General features: G+C 41.2%; 1 protein-coding gene across 1 annotated transcript; it reads left to right on the top strand.

Annotated features, from left to right (window-relative positions):
• Positions 1 to 531: 531 nt before the first annotated feature.
• On the top strand, positions 532 to 10,767 carry LOC109466741. The gene is made up of 3 exons (XM_019764495.1): positions 532 to 871; positions 7,024 to 7,123; positions 9,567 to 10,767. Exons 1-3 carry the CDS (start codon positions 532 to 534, stop codon positions 10,765 to 10,767), a joined length of 1,641 nt encoding a protein of 546 aa, XP_019620054.1.
• The last annotated feature ends 16,058 nt before the right edge of the window (positions 10,768 to 26,825 follow it).

Raw genomic sequence — 26,825 nt, 5'->3', positions numbered from 1 at the left:
CCTTTTTTCTATAATTAGAGAATGGCTACATTGTGACCGAACACAATGTATGAACCATAGTAGTAGAATGTTCCGTTCGCCACAGTTCTGAGAGTTGTGTTATCGCTCGCCGTGACAGCTAGAATCCAGCAGATTCGCTTCAAAGAGAACATCCTAATCTGGGAGACCATTCCAGTAGGGCTTTATGATTCACAAGGCGTAGTCCTAATTTCTACCCCTCGGTGGCGTTTAGGATAAAAGGCGGCACTTTATGCGCCCTTCTTCAGGGGATAATACCGGTGAAATCACTTGCGGCCACGACCCATCACTGCATATTAAATATTTATTGCCATTGGAAACAACCAATTTTACAAGAATGCACTTGCTTTTCAATATTGCATCTGCTGCGTACGTGTGCAGTGGCATATTCCTTTTCATTTCGTCGCCTTGCATCGCGCGAAGACGGCTTGTACCGGGACTTTTTGTCACGTAGTTAAAATCTTCACGTAACCGTGGCGGGTGTACCGTACCCTTTACACTTTCATAGCCGGGATGATGAGTACGCTGCCGCCTCCGCTGAGTTTCCACAACCGATCATCGATTCCCGCGGCTTGGGACGGCCTTCCCGCCGAGACCAGACCCTCCCCTGCTGCCGCTTCTCCCGGTGTCTTCCTACCAGACTTGCCGCTGAGAACTTGGCTCTTCATAGCGGGCTACTGCGCACTCTTCGTTCTTTGTTTGATCGGTGACATCGCTGTGGCAGTCATGGTTCACGGCTTGGGGAAGAGGAGAGGGGGAACGGTGTATTATTTCGTCCTTAACATTCTACTTGCTGATTTACTGATTGGAATCTTCTGCACTCCGTTCACACTGGTTGGAAACACACAAGAAGGTGAGATCCCCGATCTTTATTCCGAACCACGTCACGTCAGGTAATCGCGTACTTATTCACCGTGATTTAATTATGACAGAAAAATTGAGATACGATGAATGCTTTTAATCTACAGCCAAGGCATTGAGATTCCCTGCTGTAGGCAGGCATTGGCTATTAAACTCATCAACAGAAGATTGTGCATTTTGAATCACGGTTAAGGGGAAACTCAAATTACTCCCAGATCTTATCAAAAGAAAGCAATCAAGCGTGATCTAGAAGATTGCTTCGTGGGGAGCCCGGCATAAACGGTAAGAACGCGACCATATTCTGCCGAATTGCATATTGAATGCTTTCTAGCTGGATCCAGTCTAGAAAATGTCCTATTTCAAGGAGGATTTTCTCTGTGGCAATCGCAGTTGGATAAACACTTACTCGCCTTTCAGTACAGCAATTCAGTTGAATTATAGGGCATCGGTTGCAACAACAATCACATGAGGTGCATTACCGGCTGTGAAATACGGCCGAACCGTGCAAAATTGATGCATAAACTCCCGAGAGCTGGTTGCAATTTTATAGTCCAGTACGCCACGAATATAGTTTACCGAAACAACACTGTAAATAATTCGGAGACGAAATGAAGTAAAGGGTGCAAATGGCTTCGCTTCATTTTGTTACAAATACTAATTTGATCTACATCTAAGTACTTAAGAATCAGTTGCAATATCATTTCCTTAAATATAAAATAAGCTTTTAACATTGATTAAATATTAACTTTACTAAAGCTTATCAATTCAAATTTTTACTATTACCATTGCACAATTTTGTCGATTCTTCTTTTTCTTCATTGCTCTTATATTTCTTTTTTTTAAATCAGGGTAGACTACCGTAGAGTCTAACTTCCATCCAATGAAATGGAATTAAACATGATAGCCACGTCGTTGACCCTATAAAAGTGTATTTGCTCATGGATAGGTGATGTAAGCTAGGGCACGGCGGTGGTTGGAAGAAAGTATCATCCGATCCTCCGTCCGTCAAGATCTGTTGGTCCTGCAAATGGCCTTCCTTACCTTCCTTATGAAGTAATTCTACCCAACATCCAATAACATAACCTTGTCCAAGGGTACAGGCGATCCCAGGCCAACATGTTGTACTACATCGGCTGTCATTAACGCTGCTATCACTGTAGTCCAGGCGTCGTACGCAGTCGCACGATTAGGACGTCGCAGAACAATGGTAAAATTGTCGTAGAACAGTCGTAGAACAGTCGTAGAACAGTCTTAGGGCAGTCTTTGACAGACCAGACCTCCAAGAAAGATCTGAGATGATCTTTTCTACAACAGGACAATGGAATGTTCTGCGAACTTTCAGGACTATTCCAGGAACGTGTGATTATACGATAGCCGAAAGACGAATGTCGTTAAGGCCTAAACTGCGCTGAAATGGTTTCAATTTTTTTTCAAAACCCAGATTCTAATTTTTCATTGACTTCAGCTAATTTGAACGTTAGCGCTCATTTTTGAAAAGTGGCATTCTTTTGGCGTACGCGCAATCACGGTAAATAAGCTAGGCAACAGAATCAACATGGAGATTACAAGCGTTTGCTTTTGCCTCTGGCTAGGCCTTACCTCCTGCGTCCATTCTCTTATCTTTTGTTATTGCAGATAGAGAACATAACAGCTTAAACTGTGAGTTCATTATTGGTGATCGTCTTCCTTCAGAAGGGAGTTGTACGGCTTGTTTAATATGGGCCTTTAATACACCGTCCTGACCCACTGATCTCTCGGGAAATTCTGATGTTCGTCGAAGCCGATTTGACCCAGAAACGTCGTAGGGTCCAGTAAGTTCAGCCCTAAATAATACCCTATCAACGACACCAAAGGAATCTGCCGACAGACAAAGTGATTATCTGTAAAGGACGGAGATACACGGCCTCTTCGGGGAGTGGGCCGTGCGCGATTTATTTTTCTGCGTGCAGAGATTGACAGAGATGCATGTGTACATGCGCGGGTAATAGGAATCTGACGGATGCGGGCTGCTCTAGAACGGTGCCAGCGCGATGTCTACAGCCTATCGGGGACTTAATTAGTTTATCCATTATCAAGTGTCACTTTGGACTTCTACTTGCATCAGGCAACCGCTATTTTATCGGAGCGATTTAAAGGTTACCACCTGTAACCAAATTAAAAAGTCAAAGTTTATTAGGAGAAAACTTAGTGGGTAGACAGGTTTCCGTAATGATGTATCTTGTAGCTGTATCGGGCGGGTTATATATCTTTTCACTAGGACTATCCAAGGTTACAAAAGGATGCAGATAACTTTGGGGACCATCGATGGGCGTTGTGTTTCTTTGGCGGATTGCTGAATGCTGGATTTTTAAATAAACGTTGCATCAAAATCGTTAAATACGACGTTTTGACAAACTAGCCTATTGGTAGCTACTATTACAAATGTATATCCTTATCTATGCCATTATAATCTTTTAATAAAGTGAGGCATGACAAACATGGCGACTACTAATCAGTTAGATCTATTTGTCTATTTTAAGAATTCTCTTTAGATGAAAGGTTGAAAAGTAGTTGGAAGCAGTGGACTGTTGTCGTCGTTTTCACTACTGTCCCTTTTTGTGTCTTTTTATTAAACGTGTGGGCAGCATATATTTTAAAAGAAATATGTCCTTTCCCTTTTTGTGGTAATAGTGCGCATATCCGAATTAGGAATGCTGGTATTTAGGGTTCTGCAACAGCCGTCGACTATAACAAACAGCCCATCTGTTGTTAATGCGTTTCATACTCTTCAAACTAAGCCGGTACTACCCAAACAGAAATCTGTATCTATAGCTATAAATCTATAGCTATATATCTAGGTAACTATGTTTTCAATGTCGTAAAAGCTATTTTGATTTGTTATAATGAAGACGTTGAAAAATGCTACATTTGCTGCTCTCCAGTAGGTAAACTGCTCATTTTGCGACGATCAATGCTGCTATTTAATTCCGATGTAGAGTTCCCCACTTTATACTAAACAGATGCTCATTAGAGGTGTGTATTGTCGAGAAACTCATTTTGACAATGAATTAATCAAAGAGACCAGCTTGCTCCTAAGCTAGTTAAAAACCTCCGTCTCCCAACATCGAGCATGAAATATATGAAAATTTAATGCCTTATCATCCGGCCCAGCTGTAGAGAAGAGTTATCAGACTAAACAACGTCAAAACAACAGCGTGATTTACATAAAGGCATATGTTTACCAACCATAAACATTGTGAAAAATTGTATTTACCCTTAAGATGATGCTCTTTCTCTGAAATTCACTGCAGGGAAGTAGATATGCTAAACACATTTACTGATCAGCATAAGATAAATGTTCGTATAACATCTGCTGAGGATACAAAGTTTTATATGCGTTGTAAAATTATGTCTAGTACCATCTGGATCCATTTCCAAAGCCAATATAGTATACAGATACATATGAATAGATCGCACTATTATAGACATTGAAATCATTATGTTGATGCAAAGATTATTTTTAACTATTACACATTAAAATCCTTCGCTCCATTCGGCCCCATTTGAATTTCTGGTAACAGACTTACCCGTACTACTTTATCAGCTAGTTATGACCCTAATTACCGGTGGCTTTACTGACTTGCTTACGGCATGAATAAAACCTTCTCTGCCAAGTTTTGATATAACATGTACCTTTCTTACTGGAGGCGACCGAACAGCTGGTGTTTGAGCATCAGTAGGGCCTCCTTATTGCAAATAATCTTTTGAAATAAATGTAGGTTCATCTATGATGAATATGTTTTTGAAAAATGTATATCCTGAATATAATATATACTTTTTTATGCCTTGCACAGTACCATTACGGTCAGTGATGTGTTTGGAATGGAAGTAAACTCACTTTGCACAACAAACCTTATCTAAGGAACATTGTATACGACCTCTGCCGGTGAGGTGTCACCAGTGGCACCCATGTTAGCAGTTTATATGTGTTGCCGCGCTCTTATTGCCGGCTGTGGGCAGTTTATTAGCCTTAACTATAAAAGATTCTGCGCATGTTTTAGACATTTGGTCTCCAGAGTAATCACAAAGCTACAAACCTTCTGCAAGTTTTGATGACCACTTTTTATTGCTGTCTTGCTGGATGAGTTCTGTTGGTATTTGCATGCACTTGACATTTGACTGCTGCCACCCAGCCACCTCTGTTCAATAGAAGCCAGGATTGCTTTCCGTTCAAGGGCAACAAAACATTCCAAGCAGGTCGCCTGTGATGTATGGCGTTGATATTACTTTCCAGAATCCACTGTACTGTGGATTTTACGGCTATTTATGAGTTCATTATTGCCGTAAGTATAGCGAGCATGAAGGAAAGGTATTGTGCCTAAGGCATCGGACAGCGCTGCGATCAGCCCTAAACATGATCTAATTTTTCACTTGGGATTAACTCTATCTTGATGGTGTGAATTAATGATGCGTTCCTCGCCTGTTGCTCGTTTATACACTGACCGCAGGGCAAGCTATCGATAAATTTAGCGAGGGGTGTTACACTGTATCACTTCTGGTGAGACGCTGAACAAACGTGACGCTGGTTATCACAGGCGGCAATGGCAGGATGTACGGCAGGCGACCAGACACGCTGATGATGCCGGACACTGTGACAAATCGCCTTTGCCGAGATGGAGTATCTAGAAGATCAGTTCGGTCCATACGGGACGGTGGAATTGATGTTACAACAGCACACCTACGCTATGAAACGCTGCAGAGACTATATTGCCTCTCGATGATATGCAGCTAAACCTGCAGACTTCAAAGCTCCCCCTTAGGCCAGACTGTAACGGCGAATACCAGAAGACACAATAAAATAACACATAACCTGACTGTTGATGAAGGGTATTATATCATGCTGCTTTTATTACACCCCTTTGTAAATAATCGACAAAAAGGTTTTTACAATTTGCGGACATAAAAGAGACTGGTGGTAGTCCTTTACAGTCGAAGATGACTGTCAGTGTCCACATTCACGAGGGAGTGAGTGAGTAAAAGAGATGAACACAGGAAGATAACTTTAATTTTGCAATCATGAAATCTGATGGCGTATTAGATACTGGATACGTATGAGGACCAGTACTTGTCGACATAAATACTTGTTAGATATTTTTCACTATGTTGCAGAAGTGTGAAGTATTATATTTTATATATTTACTATTATTGATTTTGTTTATTGGTCTATTTGTGTCAACAAGTTTCAAGTCAAGTTTATTTATTTCACCAGGGAATACCTCAGATCCATTAATCTGCTTTTCAGGTATCCCTGGGCACACATTAAAACATACAATTTCATAAAACTACAAATTGAACCCAACAACAGCAGATTAAACACTTTGGCTCGATGAATTTAAATATTTACAAAGATATCTTATGTACATGTAATTCATGATTATTAACATTTAAGTACGGTCATCGTGAATCAGTTCCTGGGTTACAAGGAAGTAACGGTCACGTCCGTCAAACTTGTGGTACTATTACATTTTTGTACCTGTTTAGAAGACACCATGTAAGGGATTGGACTTTTTTGTATCTATCAGTCCTAGTATTGATAGGGTCTATGAGTTGAGAAGTCTCCCGCTCACCTCGCCATGGTGCGGTGCATGGTAGTCAGCTTGTGAATTTGTCTGGCGAATTTGTAGCACAATTCACGGCGGCGACTATCAAGGGTTGGTAACTCAGGTGTCGGACAGGCCTCAGTGTAGCATGTATAGTTGGCGCCAAGGGTTGTCCGGCAAGCCCGTTTTTGAATGGATTCAATCCTGCCACGTTGTCAAAGATTACGTGACGCTTTCATATCAAGGTTGCTGCATATTTTTACATCTGAAAGAATCAGAAGTATTAACCATGATGCAGCTTTCATTTATCATTACTGTTATAGGAAAGGCTTAATACTTTTTTTATCTATGAAGTTGATGCTTTAACCGTAACGCTTTAACCGTAACACAAAAGATGTCTGGCGGCAAAAGCGTTACGGTTAGAACTGGCTGTCTAGAGCTCGAGAGAGAGTCCTCAGCTCAGCTGGTTAATGGATACTGCCTGTGAAATTTGATACTGTTTGATACAGCAACCGCAAGATTGGTGATTCATGTTTAACTGATTGATATCCAACATCATTTACAGACAAGAGCCTGAGCAGGGTCCTCTGTAGGATGACTCCACTGATAGAGGGCGTGGTGGTCTGTGGGTCAACCTTCACTCTGGCTGCCATCGTCGTTACAAGGTTTGTTCCTTAGTTTAACTCTAGCTTGATTTTTTTACGTACAGTATCCTTAGTAATGTAACGTATACATTAATCTCCAAGCAGATCCTAGGGTGGTAAAAGACAGTATCAAAGTGGCCAGGAAGTATCCATTCGCCAGAGAAGGTCCTTGGGTGGCGTATGGACCCTCTCTGGCGAATGGCCTGCCTGGCCAAGTTGATACTGTCTTCTGCCATCGTAGGATCTGCTTGGAGATTACTTATGCATGTGTACATGTTTTTTATCAATGCATGTGTATGGTCTATCTAATGCATGCTTATGGTTATCCTTAGGAATACACGCCGGTAATTCAAGTAGGAATAGACCGTGAACATAGCACTAAATTGGAAAAAATAGCAAAACTTCATCATACCCAACACCCATACATCGCGATGTTGAGTTGTGATCGTTCAATTGATTTGTTTGTACGACTTATCACTTCTACATATCATTATCACAACTCGTTATCATTTTACCTCTTAATTTCATATTCTATTTACCTGCCATAAACTCCCTTGGAAATCAGCCCTATTCGGCAAGGGACTACTTAGATTGATAAGCAAAATGAATAAAACAAATAGATCCTTGCACGACTGATCAAGTGTGCTGCCGCATTCACTTGGGACACGCCTTATCAAAGTGGCCCTGCTGAAGGACTGTTCCTTTAGTTCTAATTTCCAAGCAGATGCTAGAGTGGCAAAAAGACAGTATCAAATTGGCCAGGCAGTATCCATTGGCCAGGCAGTATCCATTGGCCAAAGAGGGCCCAATACGAAACTCAAGTTGGTGGGTGTAGCGACAAAAAAAAGCGGGCCATATATAAAAAGGTAATCTCCCCCATCAAACTCTGCTTGGAGAGTAGGACTGTTCCTTTAGCTGATGGTGTTCATCTCTAGTGGCGCACTCTAATGTAAGTGGCGTGGTCGGCGACCGTACAATCAGGCAGTTGGTCATGGACGAGCGGGCAATAGCATCCTCATGTCAATCCATAGACAACTCCCCACAGCTTTCAGCTTAATGATCTTTCCCCACGGCGCTAGAGATAGCTCATGGAGACACCAGCACCGCCTCTTATATTCATGGCTCCCGTACGCGGCTCTGTTTGATGCAGCACCCAGGCTCTTTGGTGATTGTTTACAAATGGGAGCCATATACTTGGTATGCGCTTTACAATACACGCTAAAAGCTACATAAAAGCCTCGTCTCTATCAATGCCAGCTACAGAGAGGGGAATTACCTATCATTCAAACATGGGTCTATGGATGCAGTATTATGATTAATGAGCCAAGTCAAGTATTCACATGGGCTTTTAATTCTGTTCTAGTGGCCCATTAATGGTAATTGAAAGGAGGCTAGATCCTACTATATCGCTGTGCCTCATGATAAAAGTGACTATGATGGCTCTGCACCAAATAAAATATTGACAAGACATTTTCACTAGTTCATAATTTCTTTACAATGTCAACCAGCGTTTCATATAAATCTCTCTCTGAAGTTACAGCTCATCTATACCACCACTACAACATGATGACTACAACATAATCCCTGTGTTTTCTACAAGTTGCCCACTGCTTGCTCATATTGAAACTTTGGTGAATTCGTAGAAAAATTCATTAAAATAGTGTTTTACAAATGTCAAGTGTATAATTTATGAGGACATTGCTTTTTGTTGTATATGCATTGTTAATTTTACGTAAACCTAGTATGATTCCACTCGATGATGTTAGATAATTGCAAGAGTGATTCAGCTTAGCCACATGTAAGCTTTTAACTACCATCTGGTCTTTTTAACTCCTGTTTGTCATGACTAAGCGCCTGATGGCCTCATTCATATTACTATCCTATTGTATTGTATTGTATTGTATTGTATTGTATTGTATTGTATTGTATTGTATTGTGGCAACAGATAGCTAAATAGTGAGATGCCATCCTGAAAAAAATGGTCTTGAAACATTTCACAAAAAGCCTTTTACGTAGCATAATTATCAACCCTTTAATTATCATTAATTTATAAGTAAGTAATAAAGACTATGAAAACTGTATCGACTCACATTGATATTGTCCTATTATTATTTCTAATCAAGCCTGAAACTGTTCACAGAGCCCAAATTACTTGATAAAAAACCTCATTTTTTTCTAGTTTTCGATATAAAGTAAATGACTGTTTCAATATTAAAGTAGCCTATACGTTTAAGCTTTTTAAAGAGATGTGGGACAACTATACTGTCGTCGACGTTGAATTAATTATACTGTCATAGACAATATATTAGAATAATGTGAACAGCTTTCATTTGTCCATAACCTAGATATGCTCGAAATGCCATACTTCTGTATGTTACAAATAACAGTTAGAAATTTTATGACTGCTGAATACTAGTAACTTTTATTTGTCCACTATTAATACATTTATTTGTCCACTGTACAGTTACAGTCAGCGAGACCATCGATCCCCAGACGTCAGCACCAAGAAAATAGCATACGTCCTCTGCTGTATCTGGTCAATGGCAATCACCATCAACATTCCGCAGGCCTTCGCTCGAGATGCGCTTCTGACAACGAACCCCTCCGGCGAGACGTATAGGTGCCAGGAGACCTGGGGCAACAGCCAGGCGTATCTACTCTACAAAGGCGTGCTCGTGGCTCTGGGCTTCCCGGGACCGCTGCTCTTTATAGTCTTTGCACATCTTGTTGGAGTTACCGGGTTACCTGGTCTGAAGAAAAACCAGGACGCCACCACGTTTTACGTTACTACAGGGGAAAACAACATTCCCGGAGGTCACACCAGAGGTCGGTGCTTGGAAGAAACAGTAATATCGCCAGACGGGAGATCAAATCCCGGAGAGAGGAACCGCCTTTTTGGCGGCACGAATGGAGACTTCATCGCCCCGGAAGCTTTTAGTAAAGATTTATCGGCTGATTCTTCGATCAACGACATTGGAAACATCAATACGGTCGCCTGTTGTGCCGGCACGTCCTGCAATAATTGTGATTCTTCCAAGACTGCCTTTCCCCGAGGCCATGCAGGAGCCGATTGGCCGTCACCGCCCAGCGTCTTATCGGCGGATTACAGCATGTTGGTGCCGACGCCATCCGTTGACACCGTGGAGGAAAGTTGCGCCAATACCCCGAACACCTTACCAGACGATGAACACCCCTCCCAGGCTACACATTCTGTGGAACAGTCGCGGTCATTCGTTCCTGTTTCAGACACGACGGGGTCTGAGGAGTCTGAACTAGATAAGACTAAACAAACAGCGTATCAGTGTAGTACCCTTGCCGTTAGTTCACACCTGCTAAGAGCACTCACGGTGCTTTTTCTCATTACATGGCTGCCGTTCTACACCTGCTGGGCATTAGACACCTACGCCAAACTTACAAACACGACGTGCAAGAATATTCATGAGTACTTCCATCCCATATCGCAGTGGATAGCGTTCTCCAACAGTCTTTTAACTCCGTACGTTTCTGGATATTATGTTGGCTGTTTTAAGCTGCCTTGCGTTCGTAGGAAGTCGAGCGAATCTGCACTAGAGGTGGAAACATCAGAAGGAGGGGAGGAAGAAGATAAAGAAGATGATGAGGTAGAGGAAGATGTGGATGAGGAGAATCCTGTCACCTGGATATAAAAATATAAAAATATCATCATCTTTTATCTTATATAAAAGGAGTTTCATGTTACATTGTGGAATATTCCTGATATTACATTCCACTCCTTGTTTTCTTTTTAAATTAACATATTTCTCTATGCATCAAGCTGTAACCACTGTCTTTGCAAGTCCGTTGCATTCAGACATCGAATCTCTGATGCCGTTAATAGTGCCGCATTGGATTCTGCTAATAGTGTCCCGCATGGATTCTGACAAGTTTTTTCTCGACTATTTATAAACCATCAAGTCTATCTGAATCGAGGCTTATGAGATATTTTATTCTGCTGTATGTAAAGGCTTCCTATAGCTAATATCTTGTAGACCTGCAACTAGACTAGTTCGGGACATACGTCGAGTGCATTGCATAACGTATTTCACCTGGCACCATACAAAAGCGCTACCTACCAGTCTGCACACAAACACCATCCTAGAACAGCTTCTTGCATATGATATCTGGAATGACAGGTATCCGTTTCGAGAACACTTTTATGGGCATGATTATAATGATTACATGTCATGATTTGTACATAAAACAACCTACCGACTTTACGTAATCTACAACCACAAACGGTCTATTCAATCAGTCAATATGAGTACAAGTAGCTAAAGATCGGTGTGCTTATTACTTTGCATTCTACCGTGGCCGACAAGAACAAAATTTTACACCGCAACTTTTGGTGTTTTACACCGCAACTTTTGGTGTTTTACACTGCAACTTTTGGTGTTATACACTGCAACTTTTGGTGTTTTACACTGCAACTTTTGGTGTTTTACACTGCAACTTTTGGTGTTTTACACTGCAACTTTTGCTGTGTTTTACACTGCAACTTTTGCTGTGTTTTACACTGCAACTTTTGCTGTGTTTTACACTGCAACTTTTGCTGTGTGGAAAACTTACACCCCTCCCCTTTTATAATGGACGGTCCCCCTGTCAGGTCAAAGGTGACAACGATGGCATGCAAACTACGTCGACTGAGTTATCCTTTTCGTGCATAAGTTTTTTTAGAGGAAAAGCTTGGCTACGTTGTGACGTTAGTTTTTTTCTAAAGGTTTTTCTAGCTTTGGCCTATAGATCGGGATAAATTTAAAAATGTTTCGACCAGGTCCAGTGATTACAAATTATGTTGCTTTTTGCTGCCATGCGTCACAACAAATTTATCAAGGACGTCAGATATCCAGCTCAAGACATCAACAGCAATGACATAAATTTTCTGCAGGTTAGTTCATTATTATTGGGTATGGACATCGTTTTTCTTCATTTTAATGTCCCTAGACGTCAGCTTGTGACTTCTTTGCCATCTTTGTCACCTTTGACCTGACAGGGGGACCGTCCATTATAAAAGGGGAGGGGTGTAAGTTTTCCACACAGCAAAAGTTGCAGTATAAAACACAGCAAAAGTTGCATTGTAAAACACCAAAAGTTGCAGTGTAAAACACCAAAAGTTGCAGTGTAAAACACAGCAAAAGTTGCAGTGTAAAACACAGCAAAAGTTGCAGTGTAAAACACAGACAAAGTTGCAGTGTAAAACACCCAAAGTTGCAGTGTAAAACACCAAAAGTTGCGGTGTAAAACACCAAAAGTTGCGGTGTAAAATTTTGTACTTGTCGGCCACGGTAGCATTCGGTTAGAACCCATGTCATTACTGCTAGCTTGTCGCAAGGTGGCACTACTTTGTCATTTCATTCCAGTTATCATATGTCAGATAACTGTCCTCCATATCTGTGATGCTGTTTAGGTGTAGACTGGTAGGTAGCGCTTTTGTATATGGTGCCAGATGATGAACTGCATATTAGGGCTTCGCTCTATGTTATGGCTCTATGCCAATGGATGAAAACTAAAGATAGGAAAAACACAACATCGTGTTGTTCCTTGTCAAATGCAATTACATCAGCTGCTAATAAAGACCACCAGACGTCTCTTTTCTGATCTTGTATAATAGATCAGTGATTTCATCACGGCAGCTACCGTCGGTTGTCAAATTATGATTTTTCCAGAGCAATAGCTGATCTTGTGATTGATGTCAGATACATACAGACTGTGTAACCATCATAAGCAGCAGAATGGTTATAAACCTGTTGAACTTGATCAATATCTCACCAGTGTCACTGACGAAAGGTAGTGGATGCTACCTGAAACATCAGACCGTTTCCAAAATCATCCCCAGTCTCTTGAGTACCTATTTTGGTGTATAAGCATCCAAAGTCCTCACCAGAGACTCGCATTGTTTTGATTGCCACGTGAGCCCCCGGAGGAACGTGGTTCATTTCAACAGACATGATCTTTTGATCTGCCTCCAAATTGTTTCCCAATCGTGCTTGAAGCAGGGCCAACTGCTTTCACGTTTTCTGTGGGTTATCCACTTCATATTACGACTTTGTTGTTCAAGCTTGTGAGTAATGGATCCCATTTGTGGTGCCCTTGACCAAGGTCATCAACGCAAGACGTGGACACGGAACAAGAACCTTTGAATCTTCTCAAACTAGTAAATCAGAAAGTTAGATAACGATTCATAAGAAGATATTGAATGCAAGGAAACCATGTGTTCATTTGCAATGTTTATTAGATACCAATATGAAATCAGATCTGCAAATAGTCTTTACAAGCAAGCTACAGTGCATTGCATAATACGTTATCTAAGAGTTACACAAGTCATGCTGGTTTTCGGCCATCTAATCAATCCAATCTCCATGTGTAATGGAGCGCTGATGCTCACCAACCCGAAGACTTGGATCATTATTGGCGAGTAAGAAGGCATTCATGTATCCAAGCCCTTTGAGTACGATGTCTTATCCTAGAGTCTCTTTCATTCTGCTCAATTATTTCCTCTGCTGCAGATCTCAACCCCGTAACGGTGAACCATCCAACGGAAAGTAAACAACTAATGGGAGTAGTGCGAATGATGTCAAATTTGGAAAGTTTATACATTTAATTGCTTCAGACGTTCTTTCATTAGAAATAAACATTTTCGAAGAATGCCGAATTGTGTTCTGCTGCTCAGTGTAATTTCTAAAACAGCTTCTGACTCCAACGTCTTTCCTAGTTTTGTTCTAGTGTGCGTTTTCTGGATGTATACCGGTTACTTCTCTCTGTAAAATGTACCTTCCCCTAAACTTCGCTAAAAAAACAGGGCGCACTGTACCACCTCGATTCGTCCGGTATATATTGAAGGAAATAACATGTCGATATATATAATAGGCGTAATATGTAGTTTCGCTCCATTCCTTGAATGGATCCGTGTGCCAAACCAGCGGAGATGAGATTCTGCAGTGTATGTTACACCGTGATATTCCAGTCACGTCTCTTGTGCAGACAAAATCATTCCGAAGACTTGAAACGTCTTTATTACACATGTATGTGGGAGTCACTCTCTGCAATCTGAAGATGTTTTTATTATAGTTGAAGATGAAGTCACTGTAGTTCACTGCGTCTCGTTCATCATCACATATTGCACTTGAGTCGGAAGGCTGGCGCCCAACCCAGTCAAGCTCAATTAGGTGAGGTTACTTTGAGCCATCATACAACTTTTTCATGAGTTTGGCAAGAGTAACAGTAACATTTTTTGGAACGCCTACCTATTTTGTGCACTACCACGCCACTAGTAACAGTAGTTTGAAAGCTACTCCTGATGTAGCATTAAAAGTACATTTAGACGAACTCACAAATATGTGACCCGGATAACCCATAACACTTTGTTGTCGTCGTAGCCATTTAGTATGGTACGCTTCAAGTGTGAACCATTAATATCTTGAATTGAACTCTACTTAGCCTAAACACTGCATGTGGGTGCCAGTAGAGTGAGGGTTACCAGACGACACAGCCGTACTTTGATGCATTAGGTAGTCATGGGGGCATGTACGGGAATGGATTCATCTGAAAGTTTGTAAGAACGTTAAGAGCATGCTAGCAGTTTAAATTGGTGCCATGTGACATGTCGACAATAACATATTTCGAAATAGCTAGCTATACAACGTAGTACATATGCAGTCTCCAACTCTGTCAAAGTTGGTTACGAAAACACGTCAGAAAAGATGCACATACATATCAGATTGATAAGCTGTTAGAGTGAAACAAACGTTCGGGGATCCGTAATACCAGACCATCTGGCGCCTGTCAGGAAGATAGCGACCCAACTCTTCGGAGGTGGCAGCCCGATATTAATCTAAGGATGGCGAGATTATGGAAAAGCTTGATTGTGAGTGTGAACACTGTGCATGGACTGTGAGTGGCCTTGAAAATCTCATTAGTCAATTCTACTAAACTGTGAATAGTGGATCTGCTCTTAAGGCAGTGGATTTGTGGAAGAGTATAAGACTTAAGACTGCAGACCGTCTAGCAAGACGACAAGAGCCAAAGATAAGACAGGGTGACAAGGCTGTCTGCAAGCTTTTCTAAGAGAGACAACAAAGAGATAGGCCGAAGTTCATTGGTCGAGGGTTCCTTTTTGGCTGCTTTCCTATTGGTGCTGATCTAAGGAACGTGTGACGTCATGGCCTAGGGGTGGGTCACAGATTCCTGGCGGTCAGTGCCTGAGACCGTCGGTGAGTCATGTTCCATTGTTTGTTTGTTTGTTTGTTTATTTCAGGAACCTCCAATTAGTGACAATACACCACTACTTATCCTGGAGTCCTCTTACATACATTTAACATGCAAACATCATAACAACAACTATTTACATTCCCCATTTAATAACAATACTTAATAATACAGTATATAGGAGACATCTTGCACACGCAGTCGTCCCCCAGTAAGACATCTGGAGCCTTAAGTTCCCGTTTAGATAATACTTAATAATACAATAAGCTTCATTGAAGTAACTTCTGCACATTTAGCATTAATTAGTAACTTCATTTGGTAACAAAATTACATTATACAAGTTAGCCAAACCTTTTTGTGCAAGGTGTCTGAGAGGTCAGAGGTCAGAAACTTTTACAAACTATGTTCAATAGGTTTGTATCACCTGTACATAGCTTTCTGCATTCCTCCACATACTACCCACTTACTCCCAGTCAGTGCGTACTGGGTCTCCGTCAGGCTTGAGCTCCCTATCAATCAACTGTCAAAATCACCTCCCACCAATCATGAAACCGACGCAATGAAGACAGACCTACACCTAAATCACACAAAACAATACTTCAGTTCTTTTCGTAACGAGCTTTTATGATAATCCTGACAAATATTAGACTGCATATGTATATACCAGAAGGATTTAGTGTGTCCTTGAACACAGCGGAAATACAAGCTCGGAGACGAAACAGAACATCTGGCCAGATCAATCAGGGTTAGCAAGATGCCGATGTTGGTTGGCAAATTAAATATTGATAGGGCTAAGTACACTTTAATTAAATACCGTCCCCTCTAATTGCGTCTATGATGTATAGTCATGATCGTGACGAGTGTTAGGTTTGGCATTACACTCAAGTTCTTGATTGCGTAAGATTTAGACATTTTGTTGGCTGACAAATGGATGGTACTCAGACTGGTGCATGCGTTTTTTTTCTTTATGCTGTGTAGTTGTCCCTAAAAGCAGGCTATACTGCACTAGCTTGTTCCAAATTGTTCGGCTGTCACTAAGCTACTTGCAGCAATCACGTACTAAGCTTTCCACGTTAAAAATTTGTTGCGAAGTTTCCTTGACTTATTGAAGTTGAAGATATTTATCGTCTTCTGTCAATATTTGTAGCCGAATTACTGTCAACATATCAATTCAATGCAAGATAAAACATAGACAGGTTAAACGCCAGAGAATTCAGTACATTTCTGACGTAGATAATTCTCTAGTAGCATTCGGCTTTTAAGAGATATGGCTTGAGGGTATTAAAAAACTCAATCGCTGCACAGGCAAGGGATTCTACAATCTAATAGTGCTGATATCGAAACTGCTTTCTGTCGTCATCGGATCATGATCCAGCAGTCCCAGGCTACCTTTCCAAGACCTTCCCGGGGAAGTGGTCTTATGTGATCACGAAGCGTAAATGTTGCTAAGACTCATTACTAGTGACAATTCCTAACCTGTTGCACTTCAGATGGTACGCCTGAGCGATTTGTGACGCCTCTGAGAAATGTCTCGTTTGTCGCTCAGGTGATTATGACGGCAGTTCAAGTGTGTGAAATGGGAGAGGTGACGCAGTAATTTTGCTCCATGCGGTTGACTCCATCGCAGAATCCATTCATGATCCGACCCTAATCACGACTCTAGGGTAGGCTGTATCCGTTTTCTTTTCATCGCAGAGTTTTAGTCACTCCGATGAGCACTTCTAAACACAGCCTGCGACAGCATTTCACATAGCGTCGGTCTCATGAATCTACAACTACACCAGTACATTTGATTGAAGGAGGGCTAGCGAGAGCTGCATATGTCAGAAAGAGCAACAGCGTCACATTGAAGCGTCTGCGTATCTGAATAGAGGTGACTCATGTTTTCTTCTTCTTCTTCTTTGGGTTGAGGAGGACAACATCAGCCTTATGATGAATCTGCTTCGCTATGTTTGAAAAAAGGTCAGGTTACAGTCTAGTTTCTGTATCTGTATCTGTATCTGTATCTGTAAAGCCGGTATAACCGCGCTTCGGCGTAACACACCAGCTAGCTTTGTTTTTGTTTTGTGTTGTAGTTTGCTTTGTTCATCCCAGTGTGAATGGTAGAGGTAGGAAGTCTTGTAGGTTTTCAGTCTTGCTGGGCCAGTCTATCCTGGAAAGGTTCTAGGGATGAAACGTTTACTATACCTGATGACAAGGAGTTCCAGTCCGTGACTGTACGCGGGGAAAAGGTCTTCTGTCTGTACGTTGTTCTGCAGTGGGGTGTGTTGTAGGAAAGGGGATATACATGACGTGTCCGTCGTTTTAGCTGACTTACAGAAGGAAGTTTTCATATATATATATATGATATAACGATTTTTTTTCATATATACGAGATAAATATGTGACATAAAAATAGTAGATATATAACGTTACAACAAAGTCCTTTGATCCGGTGATAGCTTGAAGCTATGATTTGTCAAAAGTACCGAAACCTTTTCAAAGGGTGCTCTTCGCATGGCCCTTGGCGAATGCGGTGGAGAAAAGAAGAAAGGAGTTTTTGACCGCTGTAATGTTGTTATTTGTAGGGAAGATCACGAATCTCTGCAAAGAGCCGTAACGTATTCATCATTTCAACTAGAAAGTCTTGAATCTCTTCATCCGTGACAAGACAGCCTACCTGTCAGTTCGAAGCAAGATCTGTATCTGTATCAGTATAGCCGGTATAACCGCACTTCGGCGTAACACACCAGCTTCTGTATCTGTATAGCCGGTATAACCGCACTTCGGCGTAACACACCAGCTTCACAGGCACGCGGCGCGGCGGCTATATCACACCGAACGACTTGTTACACTCAATCTTTGCACAGTTAATTGCAGGTGTTGTTTAAGGCTTTCTAGTGATGACGCCCCAGCTGTGCTTGGTGGCAACGAGTTTTGTATAACACCCTGATACAAAGCTACTACCTGCAACAAGAAATTTACCAACCTGCCAGGAAGGTGTCAGAATTTTTATTTCTATTTCGATCAGGTTTAAGGCGAATACCATACTTAAATTACTTCGCATTAAATTGACAACTCCGGGATTGTTTATGGTGATATAAAGCATTTACGGAACTTATACGACCATATTCTGGCAGATTCTTACCTCAAGAGCTATTATATCTGTGGCAAACGCTAGTAAATATAATATTTAGGCACTTTTGTTACTTCAATATTGTTGACTTATAGGACAGTGGGTGCTAAAACGATCATCTTGGGTTCTTTAAACGGCCTTGAGTTATGGTTTAATCGGGTAAAATAGGTGTTTTGAACACTTAGAACCTGGATGCAATTTTTCGCACCGGTGATCCACGACAGTATATTTGTCGAATTACCCCTCAGGTTTTGAAAATGTCTTTCACTCATACAGCAAAGATTTGTGCGTAGGATATTACATGCCTGCTGTGAATCCATACAAGCAAGGTTTGTAGCTCATGCTGGTTTTAAATCTGTCAACTCTTCGCTGTAACTCGTATACTATCCCATGCCTAAGTATGCTATCCTTTATAAACAGCAGGCGTAGGCATTTCCAATGCCTTTTATGAAAGTATTGTCAGCTCCGTGGAAACAGAGGTGTTGTTTTTGGTCTCTCTGTTAATAAGCCTGTCCATAAGTTTGTGTTTCCGAATATTTTCTGGTGGAGAAAGCCATCAATTACATTAGATCATGCTAATCATTGTCTTATTTGCATAATCAATGTGACCAGCTAGATAAAGAAGACATTTACATTTACAAAGTTCAAGATATCTCATATCTCAATAAGTGAAAAAAGCAGAAGGTCGGAGACCTTATACATAAAGAGTCTCCGACCTTCTGCTTTTTTCACTCACTGTTTCTATTGTGCTGTATAAACCCAGCATGTACCCGTGAGTAAGTGTGTATTAGGTGTCATCACCAGCCGTCAAGCGTAGGCGCATTTCTTTGTAACCCGTCGGCGAGAAACATGTGGCTGTGGCTTGTTTACGAGAAAGATTCACGTGTACGTGTACGTGTGTTGGAATCACTTTTAACAATAGAATACAGACAAATAAGCTATTAAACGTTAATAGAATCACGTAGGCGTCGTGATTATGGCGAGGATGTAACTTCAATGTTACTGATAACTAGTAATTGATTGAAATTCGTGATCATAACTCCAGATATAATATATAAGTACATGTATACGACATATAGCATGCCACGTTAGTACTTGTTGTGAACTTGTTGCGTACAATTACTGCACTCTGAAGGAACAATTAGATGAGGAGCGCTATCGACTAATCAATCAAAAATCGTTTATTCTTCAACAGACCTGGCAACACTACTTGAATGCTGAGTTGCGCCTCGATCCTTACATGTTCATGTATAAAATCAGAGTAAAAAACAAAAAAAATACCAGAATACGGAAAATGAATGTTATAAACAGAGAGAATGAATCAGGGGTGGAATGCTTATTTGAGTTCCCCCGTTATATAGTTCCATACACCCCATATTGTTTCTACATCCCAAAATCATATCCAGTTGCTTGAGTAACCGTTTTTGGCGTACCTTATTACCTGGATGTCTAACCTTCACCGAAGTAATTCTATGCATATTTCTATCAATTACGGACCAAAATTCACCTTATATATGTTGACAAAGATGTATAGGAGCTGCTGTGAGAGTGACCTTGGTTACAGATTTGTCCGGAGGTCACATCTGCAGTCATTGCCAAGTTGACGATGCATCTAATTCCAGCAATCTTTGCTGCTTCTCAAAGGTTTTTAAGTACGAAAAGGTTCCAGTCTACATTGATTTTTGTTGCCTTACAAGTCGCCTACACAAATTGCACCCTGCTGTAGATTGAGCACGTCAAGTCGATAATCCTCGTACAACTGAGCAAATCAGCGGCTTAAACTCCAATCTAGTTTACAGCACACTACTGCATACGAACCACTCTCAATGTTTACCGTACGTGGCCGAAGTACCCACTTGATACTTAAATAGGGGAAACTCATAGTTTAACTCTCTTTTTTGCTCAATTCCACGAGCCGTATTCCCGTAGAAAAGCCCGGTGGAGGCTACTATGACTATGTTGTTCAGACCGAGTATTACGAATTTCTATACGTCACTTAACTAGATTTGAACTCTAGTTCCTATTCTAAACATCTTGTTTGTCATTATATAAATTAAGGATACATTGTCATCGCTGGTTACTGCATCCGCTTAAAAATTAAAGTTAAGGTATATAAATATGTAAGATATTCCACTTTAAAGTCATCAGGGAAAAGTACAGTACTTATATGATTTGTTGGAATGTTTTTAATAGGATCGGGTAACTAAATATATACTGCTAATTCGTGCAGATGAAAGATTTGATTTAGATGATGTGTGATGTTCCATGCTAATTGTTCCTAATGTGTCACTAACATTTCATGGTTCTCTGCTCTTCTTAATGAAGGGGAGTCCTATCAGACGCCCGACCGGTTGCCTTCGACTGTAAATACAAATCAACCACTGGCGTTTTTTAACATGTAATAATGGATATCGTGATATAATCATGCTCAAGGCATTGTACACCTATTTTGACTAAAGTGCGACAAGAGATAGATAGATAACTGGTTCATTCATTCATTCATTCACTCATACATACATACATACATACATACATACAACCATATGGTCATGCTATTTATTGTTGTTTTTCTATGTCATATGTCCAGGTATGTGTTAGGTGTGTACGCTATCAGCATGCTTGCTGCCTAGTGCACACTTTGTATTGTCATGTTACAATTCTGAATAAATAAAATAAATCATATGGTACACATGTGGAGGTCATGGCAGCCCATGACCAGGGTCTGAACTGCGAACCCTTCTTACAAATTGTTCTATATACAAATTAAAAACGTAATTCTGTTAAATAGAGACTGTTCAAACTAAAATTCCGTGATCCGTTAAGCATTCACTGTTCAAAGGCTTAGGTAACTGATGGGTAGAACTCCTTGTAAACCTTTCAGTTCAGGGGTTTGAAAGTCTGTAGCAGGTTACTGGATGTAGTCTTCCGGTCAGACAAGACCTCAAGGTACGGGGTAACCAGATTCTGTAGATAGAGAATTTCAGTAGAGACTGGGCGTAGTTCCTGCACAGTTCATGCCGTCGTTCGCTCAGTGTAGTTAGGGAGAGAACTTACAGCGCTGAGCTGTAACTGATGTAGTTCTGTCCAAGAATGATTTTACTTGCTCTTTTCTGAACCCTCTCTATAGACACGTTTTCAGTGTTTTTACGTGAAATTAACAATGTAATGGTTAACATGTCGTATTACTCTTACTAAAACGTATCTGTAGTATATATACATAAATGGTAATGGGCTAACGTGTCATCTCACTGGTCTTTCGCTTACGCATTTGCTTTGATAATTAGCGGTGTGTTTCTTAGTAGAGGTTCATAAGGCTGCATGTGACAGTTCTCACCTCTCGCATTGCCCCCTTTGATGGTTCCAGCAAAAGACGGTGTATGTTTAGCAAATCGTGCGTCTGAAATTACGTCGCCGTGCCCTCTCCCCTTTCCACATAAGCCGGTTACCTAGGAGACGGCAGGCTGGCACCACCAGGCATTATCACAGACTAGAGGCTGATTAGAATTTGCTCCACGCTGACGATTGTTATCGGCAGAACTGCGAGTGCAAAGCTGGGTTTCATCCTACTGTTGCAAAAGCTCTCAAGGTAGGTTGTCGTTATTTTCTACGTTAAATCTAGTCGCTATACCATAACATATGCCATTTTACCATGTAGCCACATCAACTAGAATTATCACTATATATATATATATAGTCGAACATCAACCAGTCTTTCCTAGTGTTAGAAAGAAAAGAGTAGTGTATATATGTCTACTGTGATATGTTCTTCGTGGCATCGATTTATTTGAATGAGAACGATGTATATATAGTGAAACATCAACCATTCTTTCCTAGTGTTAGAAAGAAAAGAGTAGGGTATATATGCCTACTGTGATATGTACTTCGTGGCATCGATTTATTTGAATGAGAACGATGTAGAATGTGCATGATTAAATGTTAAGATAATGATTTCTAATTTTGATACCTGCTTGATAACTGTCGTCTGCATGCATAATTGTCATGACGTATGGAGATTGTTACTTATCAGATTTACTTACATCACGGAAGTGACAGGAATGCCGTGGAAAGGTGGTAGATAGGGCTATAGAAAACCTCCTGAAATTGGGACGGGTCAATTCGGTTGATTGTCGACACACATTGCCACCCAAACTATGGAACACATTCTCCGGGTATGCGAACTGTAACCAAATGTCACTAACGAAATAAAGACTAAGCTCCAATTTCCAACTCTAACTACAAAGAATTGAGACTTACCCCAAATTTTCAGTTGACTCCATCAACCTTGAGGAGTCCATTCCGTGAACAAGGTTGATGGAGTCAACTGAAAATTTGGGGTAAGTCCCAATTGTTTGTAGTTGGTGTTGGAAATTGAAGCTTAGTCTTTATGTCATAATGACTTGATGACTTGTACCAACACGGATGAACTTTCATGCTTAATGTCACTAACGTTAACCAAGACCTAACTAGGGACCTTTCACTAGTTGCCATGATATGACCATAATCTCACGAAAAAAATAATAAAAGCATGTATTTGGCCATAGGGCTGCACCATAATTATCATGTATTTGAGCAAGGGTTCAATTTTGATCTCTTTACATTGTAATGAAACCTCCTGCAGCTCTAATTATAAGGATACACACTAGGAGTCTTGGTCCGCAAAATGCGTTGTTGATGACGAAATATCATCTCCGTTGCTCCAAGTTGCAAGCGAGTGCGTGTTTGGAAAGTTGAAGCGTGGGAGGATTATCTAACTGCCGGCTCTCTTTTTTATCTTGTTTAACATCTTTATATGTTATGCCCATTCTTTTTCAATCAGTACAGAAAAAATACGACGTGACGCTGGTCGATGATGTGTTATGTTTTTCGAGTTTTGAACAAGTTAACCTTTCCAGGAGGTTAACTTGTTCAAACTGCAAGATTCTGTATGAACAACTATGTAAGAGGTGCTAGTGTCACGGAAATGAAATGAAGCCTACAGTGGACCTCACTGAAAGACAGAAGAAAGATGTCTAGACTATGCATGATGTACAAAATGACTAATAAACTGGTGGATGTCCCAACTACTAAGTACCTAATACCAGCCCAGAAGAGAACAAGAAATAGCCACGCATTCAAGTACCAGAGTTATCAACCAAGGATTGAGGTGTTCAAGAATTCATTCTTTCCTAGAACTATCGCAGAGTGGAACTCACTGTCACCAAGTACAGTAGGGGCATTGTCAATAGATAGCTTTAAACAATGTCTAGAGCTAGAAGTTCAAGGGTTAGGTGTAACAAGTCGATCGGTGTAATATAGCCAGCTGCCGCCGCGCCGCGTGCCTGCGAAGCTGATGTGTTACGCCGAAAGGCGGTTATACCGGCTATACAGATACAGATACAGATACAGGAGATACGGAGATGTACCAGTGAAACTAAGCACTGGGACGTGGGCGACAAAAATCGAGTTATCGTGGCCTAGCTTCTTAGTGACGCTCTGAAAACCCAGACATCTAAAAGGTGCATAAAATGTATAAAATTAAAATTAGAGTGTTTTATGAGGTAGTGTTAGGGTTCTCGGGAGAAATATGAGACTTGACGCTGCATTAAAATTTTCAAAACATCAAGCTCAGTTTCATTTGCCAGAGTGTCTGTATATGTTATGTTTGGGCTTGAAAGGTTTATGCATTATTCAACAACATGCTTGCGTGCGGACACCATGCACAATTTGGACTGGGAAGACTGCACTCGTCTTAAATCTGCTTCAAACGATCTCGGAGCGTGTTGGTGAGTTGATCTTTAATTTCCGTGCCGCCGAATACTTGCCTCCAGTCATGTGGAAGCTTCAAATTTACAAAAGGCTTTTATTTCTCTATCCAGCGAGGCTACGGTTCTTACAGATACAGATTGGAGAGAATTCGCTTAGTGAGTGCTAAGTTAAAACGCTGTTGATCTGTTTAGGTACATGCCTACAGAAAATGTCGCTATTTTTTTTATGTCCGTATAATATTAAAGCAGTTCAAGGCTATAGCTGAGAGATAGGCCATTGGAGACTAGTTTCTTTTCTTTCTTTGTGTTTTAATTTCCGTTATCTGTCATTAATGAAGAGACAGTAAGTCGCCGATTTCTGGAAGAAGGTGTTCGTCCGGTATACGAACGTGAAGTGGCTACAATCCATGCAATTTGGGGGGCAAAGTAGTCCATGGACAAGATATGGATGGCACACCCTTAGCGAGGATTCGCTGGTATGGGGAAATGGTGCATTGGATGACAGTGTTCATTATTCATGATCAAAGTAAAACGTCTGGAGTATATTCATCCACGACCTTCTTTTTACCGCTAGCATCTACTCTGCATATTCTTGACCACCGATAACATGCTTGGATGTCGGCCTGAAAATTCATTCTTAAGCCCGTCAGCTTGACTTAAGCCCATCCATTCTGCATATTCATTTTTGGAGGGGGGAGGTGTGCAGTCATTGCACGTCAACTCGAAGTAGCCCAAACCCTGCTGTGCCGCCTGCAGCACCCTGCAGATCGCTGATGAGCACGCTGAGCTTCTTGAATGAACCCCAAAAGGCGTGAGTGACACGCGTACGCACCAGGCCTCCCTCCCACGGTTTTACTGACGTCGTTTCAGAGGACACAGGTGGCGAGTGTGCCGTCAAAGCTACACGAGACGAGACTAGCTTGCTTTCGTATTTTATCTAGACATCACATAAGATCTCATGATCTAACCCTGTACAATGCAACAAATCATGGTCCATTGGGGTAAACTTTAAGCAAATCTTCCCGCTTGCAACAATTTAATCCCCTCTCACACGCAATAAAATAATCTGTACTTCTGCTGTGGTTAAAGTGTGATGCGTTTATACGTTTCAGTAAATAGAAATCTATTTGTTTCAAAACAAATTTATGGAAAAGGAAATCCCATCAACAAATTTATGGAGAGGAAATCCTATCTTTTATACAGAGTAAATCCCATCAACAGGTAAATGAAATATCTTTCTGCTTGTGGATGTCCCTTTTTCTCCTTGCATTCTCCCTCTCTATTGTTAACAGTAACTCATATGTTTTAACCTTAGTCCTGTGGCCATCGAGTATACTCGGTTTTCCCATGTTTTTCCTGTATGACTGATGCCTTGAACCATACACTATCCGCATTACCGGTGCCTGTCTATGTGCTTTAGAATGTTCTCATATTTCCTAACTCATGCCGTTAGAAGCACTCATACAAAACCTTCATAATCTTGTAAAACTATGAAACATTGTTTTTCTCTAGTCGTGAATTACCATTGGCGATATGCTACCCCTCGTGAATTGGAAGCACCGTTTGTCTGATCCTTTTTTCCAGACCGATACTTACGTACTAGTGTATATCCCAGCGGCTATACCTTCAAGATCCTCTAGTGCCTTAATTTGATTTTAAACCTAGTACCTAATTTTTCCCTTAAGGTTTTGTTACATCAAAAAAAAAGAGTAGGATCAAAGAAAATGGAATGACGCAATAGTAATGTTATCCCTCATTTTAAAAAAACCTTCCTGAGGCATCGCCAAAAGAACTTAGGTAATATCATTAACTATGTCACTACCCACGGTCTCTTAGAAAGAGGAAGAACCGCACCGTCACGGCCCCAACACCAGACCCGTCATTTACCTGCAGCCACTGTGGCCGAGTATGTCTGTCACGCATCGGCCACCAGAGGGCATGCAGCAGGAGGGAGAAAGGCCCCTAAAATATTCGGACAACGAAGCCAAGCCAAGAGAACCCACGGTCTCTGTAGTTTAAAGCGAGTTGTGAAATAGTTCCCTACGTAAGCGAGAAATTGATGCCTCCCGCCAGGCTAGAGTGTAAACATAGGGGAAACTTCTTGATTATATCGCCGAAAATCGTTAGTAATCGACGACGAGCAGCCCGGGACTCCGCTAGACTTGTTGATTCCCGGTCCCAGTTACGTCAGTCTGCTCTCTGTAGGCGGGAAATTGCCGAGCGAGTCGTGAGCTGGTCCGGCAGGGGAAGGCCTCAACACAGCAGGTGCGTTTTCTATAGGGTACGTCTGGAGTTTTTCTTTTACACAAGCAGGATTTGTCACCTAATTGCTGACGTTTCGGGGTCTATCAGACGCCTTCCTCAGAGCTTCTGACTGCTAGCAGCGGTTTGTTTGGGATAGCTTCTGTACGGCTAGCAGCGGCTTTGTTGGGGATATAGCAAACGTATGCTTAACCAACTCTGGAGTGGCGTTAGTTTCGCTGACAACTCGTGGCGTGTATTTGCATTATACATTTGTTGTACGTCGGTGAAGGTTAGACATCCAGGTAATAGGATACGCCAAAACAGTTACTCAAGCAAGATTTTGGAAACGGTCAGACATTTCAGGTAGCACCCACTAGCTTTTGTCATTTGGTGCACGTTT

This window comes from Branchiostoma belcheri, unplaced genomic scaffold, assembly GCF_001625305.1.
Source record: "Branchiostoma belcheri isolate BF01 breed outbred unplaced genomic scaffold, Haploidv18h27 scaffold17, whole genome shotgun sequence".
NCBI lineage: Eukaryota > Metazoa > Chordata > Leptocardii > Amphioxiformes > Branchiostomatidae > Branchiostoma > Branchiostoma belcheri.
Note: the sequence above shows the minus strand (reverse complement) of the source record. Positions and strands in the feature narration are given on the sequence as shown.

Bases quoted from the DNA above. Each gene is read 5' to 3' on its own strand.
- LOC109466741 (XM_019764495.1), top strand. From the start codon at position 532: ATGATGAGTACGCTGCCGCCTCCGCTGAGTTTCCACAACCGATCATCG. The intron at 872-7,023 runs GTGAGATCCCCG...CATCATTTACAG, and splicing joins GGTTGGAAACACACAAGAAG to ACAAGAGCCTGAGCAGGGTC. The intron at 7,124-9,566 runs GTTTGTTCCTTA...TCCACTGTACAG, and splicing joins GCTGCCATCGTCGTTACAAG to TTACAGTCAGCGAGACCATC.